This window comes from Carassius auratus, unplaced genomic scaffold (assembly GCF_003368295.1).
Source record: "Carassius auratus strain Wakin unplaced genomic scaffold, ASM336829v1 scaf_tig00028749, whole genome shotgun sequence".
NCBI lineage: Eukaryota > Metazoa > Chordata > Actinopteri > Cypriniformes > Cyprinidae > Carassius > Carassius auratus.
Genome location: NW_020525719.1, coordinates 10956 through 15029, shown reverse-complemented (window position 1 = coordinate 15029; position 4074 = coordinate 10956). Strand labels below are relative to the sequence as shown.

Sequence of the window (4074 nt, the reverse complement as noted above, 5' to 3'; positions counted from 1 at the left end):
CTTTCCCACTTTTTTTGACACTTTAGAAAGTTAACAAAGTAGGACGTTGCAGTTTAGGGTCAGCGATATCTTCATCTATCTTAATTGCTAAATATTTGAAAACATTTTGGTTTCTGTTTTTATTTATTTATCAGTTTTAATAGCAATATCTGGCTGGTCTGGCTGGCCTAGAACATGGGCTGGTAAACGTTATGCAAATGTTGGGGGTGTAAACATTAATGATCCCTACTGTAATATCACAGTCGGTGTTATGTTTGGATTCGCCTCTTGTTCAGTGAACTATTGCAGCACGAGATTTTCAATGGTGTTTGAGGCTCACTATATTTCATTTCCATGTACATAACTCTTATTCAACTATGCCAAGGTAAATACAGTTTTCCATTCTGTGGCACCTTTAACAGAAATATGTTCAAATATCATTATACAAGCCTTTCCATTAAGTTATTCAAATTTTATTTTTGAATCCTCACTGGATGTCCAGCTTTTTTTTTTTTTTTTTAATGTTTTTTCCTGGTTATGAGAATGTTAAGGAAACATTTTGATAATTTCCCAAACATTATGGAAACGTTACTTTTGAATGTTCTCTGAACATTGTGAAACAAGTAGTAATATTTAAAAAGATTCTATGAATAATGTTTTTGTGCCAACGTTTTGAGAACACTATTAAAGAGCGGAAAACTTTGAATGACAATAAACACACAATTGCAATGCTAATTGACATAGCTTGCATCACAGAAAAAAATAAACATTCCAAAATTGGTGTTTGCTGCTGGGGTCTTCTATTGTACTTGTCCATTAAGTGTCAATTGATTTAGTCATGTTAACTCAGATTGCTCTTTTCTTTTTCTTTTCTTTTTCTTTTTCCAGTCATGTTTTACTAAAGAAAGCTTGAAGTCTGATCATAAAGAATAAAAGGTTGTTAGGGTTTCTCTTTAACTATGTGGTTTTTTTGTGGTTTCAATAAACTTGCTGACAAACTTCTATGGATTCTATGGAATTATTTCCCCCAAAGGAATCAAAAAGGTCAAATTGGAGAAAAAAGTCAGCAACCTTGAGATATTAGCGAACAGTGAGATAGTTCAGTCATGATATAAATAGTCAAAATGACCTTTTTTCTTCTTCTCTATTTATTTATTTTTTTCTTCTGTGGTGGAAATAAGCTTCCATATACTTAAAATCATTAACTGCTTAATGTAGTATTTTCCTCATATTTTTAAGAGCACACTTGTCTGCGGGGAGTGGTAAGGACAACGGCACCAAAGAAAAACATTTACTTTTGGCAAGTTCCAGTAAACATTGGACTTGAACCGTTCTTATTTGTTGTCAATATGACATTGGACTCAAGGAACACCATGTTAACAGAATTTGAGAATCAATTACAATCAGATAAGATAGTAAGATTTTTCAAATTCAGTTTGTGCATTTATGTTCAAAATAGGAAAAATTAGAATTCTATCTTGAGATCCAATGAGAATCACCCAGCTGCATAAGCTCCCCTTTCTGCAACTTATGAGAACCATGAGTGTTAATGAAGAGGGAGGGACTATCGTTAATTGGCTGAAATCTGCAGAATACAAAAAGACCAAAGGGCAGTATCTCCACATTGTGTTTAGCTGTTAAACAATGGCTGCAAGTTGGTGTTCGGTTCAGATTTTGCTGGTTTGTGCTTTCTGTCATGCTGTTCCACACTGGAGTAAATCGCTTCAGGATGTTCAATCTCTGATGACCCAGCAGGTTCCGCTTCAGAAGCCAGTTCAACAACCAAGTAACCAGCAGGTTCCTCAGCATTTTCCGCTTCAGAAGCCGGTTCAACAATCAACTTACCAGCAGTTTCCTTTTCAGAAGCCAGTTCAACAACAACCTAAACCACAGTTTCCGCTTCAGAAGCCGGTTCAACAACCAACTTACCAGCAGTTTCCACTTCAGAAACCGGTTCAACAACAACCTAAACCACAGTTTCCGCTTCAGAAGCCGGTTCAACAACCAACTTACCAGCAGTTTCCACTTCAGAAACCGGTTCAACAACCAACTTACCAGCAGTTTCCACTCCAGAAGCCAGTTCAACAACCTAAACCACAGTTTCCGCTTCAGAAGCCGGTTCAACAACCAACTTCCCAGCAGTTTCCACTTCAGAAGCCAGTAGTGCAGGCAGATCCCCTTGATAAATGTGCTGTAGCTGATTCGGAGCAGATCCAATGTGGTCTACCTGGGATCAGTAGAGCTGAGTGTGAAGCTATTAACTGCTGCTTTAATGCACAGCAGTGTTTCTATGGGAGGGCGGGTAAGTGTTCCCAGTCTTATTCCGTTCATGTTAAACTGATTCTCTCCATTAACCTGCTCTTGTACCTTGTTCTAGTAACTGTCCAGTGTATTAGAGATGGTCAGTTTGTGGTAGTGGTGTCTAGAGACGTTACTCTGCCTCGACTGAGTCTGGATTCGGTTCATCTACTGGGTGGAAACGAACCACCTTGTGCTCCTGTGGGGTCCACACCTTCCTTTGCAATATACCAGTTCCCAGTGACCGCATGTGGCACGAGTGTGATGGTGAGCAGCTGCTACTGGTTTTATTCTGCATTTGCTTATGATGGACTGGATGCTGCCACTGTTTCTGTTCACAGGAGGACGGTGGATATGTGGTGTATGAAAACCGAATGACTTCATCCTATGAAGTGGGGATTGGACCATATGGTTCCATCACAAGGGACAGTCATTTTGAGTAGGTGATCTCTGACTTGGTGTGAACCTTTTAATCCCTGACAAATGCTACAAGCTTGCTGTGTTGTCCAGGTTTCTCTTCCAGTGTAGATACTCTGAAACTTCTGTGGAAGCTCTGGTTGTGGAGGTCAACTCCGTTCCTCCACCTCCACCAGTAGCTGCTCCTGGACCTCTCAGGGTGGAGCTCAGACTGGCCAATGGCCAATGTGTCACCAAAGGCTGTGCTGAAGGTAAGGTTTTGTCCTGTGTCTGCCTAAAGCCTTTCAAACTTGAGTCTGGTTAAACCCCAGTGTTCCTCAGGGGATGAGGCCTACACGTCCTACTACAGTGATGCTGATTATCCCATCACAAAAGTCCTGCGAGAGCCTGTGTATGTTGAGGTGCACATTATGGAGAGGACTGACCCCAACATTGTCCTGATGCTGGGACGCTGTTGGACTACTTCAACCCCTAGTCCACTCAGTCTCCCCCAGTGGGACCTTCTGATCGATGGGTGAGTGTACAGCCAATCTTTATCCTGTTCGTCTGCTGAGAGACCCTCTTTGTAACCTTCTTTTGTCTTCAGATGCCCTTACCAGGATGACCGTTATCTGACCACACTGGTTCCAGTGACTGGATCGTCTGGTCTTCAGTTCCCAACCCACTACAAGCGCTTTGTTGTGCAGATGTTCACATTTGTAGATCCAGCTTCACTGGCTGCTCTGCAGGAAACCGTATGCCCCCCCCCCCCCCATTACTTGAACACTGGTATTTACTACTTGTGGAGACTATGACTTGAGCCTCGTTCTTCCCTGTCAGATCTTCATCCATTGCAGTACAGAGGTGTGCCATCCATCATCTGGCTCTTGTGAGCAACGCTGCACCAGGAAACGTGAGTTCTCACTTTTGACCAGAGGAACTGAGCATTTTATGAGTTCTCATTTCTAACACTCCTCTTTCAGGAAGAGATACTCCTATCAAGGCTGTCTCTGGGGAGCAGACTGTGGTTTCTAGTGGAGCAGTTACTCTGGTCATGTAAATCTAGTTTTTAATAAACTTTGCAGAACCCTGAGGTATCTTGTCTATTGGTGGTGTTTTGCAGAATCTGGTATTAAATGCCCCTCTTGCCAGGTTTTTTTTTCTCACTATTAAACCAAGGTTCCACAACTTTTTGTAAGCCTGTGCATTCAGAGTCCCCTATCCATCCTCTAGTTGCTAACCTGGAGCAGCACAAGGTTCCCCCTTTTAAAGGGTTAATTGTTAACTGGATGTTTAACCCATCCAAGTGCACATGCACATTTTGCGTGGGGGCAATTGGTGGTCTGGTGTCTTGCTCAAGAGTGGTTTGCTGAACAGTGTTGGGGCTAGTTACTCAAAAAA

At 41.8% G+C, this 4074-nt stretch overlaps 1 protein-coding gene across 1 annotated transcript; it reads left to right on the top strand.

Moving 5' to 3' along the window:
• Positions 1-1596: 1596 nt before the first annotated feature.
• On the top strand, positions 1597-3768 carry LOC113079622 (zona pellucida sperm-binding protein 4-like). Its single transcript, XM_026251866.1, has 8 exons — positions 1597-2281; positions 2357-2544; positions 2619-2716; positions 2788-2945; positions 3016-3208; positions 3281-3428; positions 3514-3586; positions 3657-3768. The coding sequence occupies exons 1-8, from the start codon at positions 1624-1626 to the stop codon at positions 3731-3733; spliced, it is 1593 nt and encodes a 530-aa protein (XP_026107651.1). The 5' UTR covers positions 1597-1623; the 3' UTR covers positions 3734-3768.
• Positions 3769-4074: the final 306 nt, after the last annotated feature.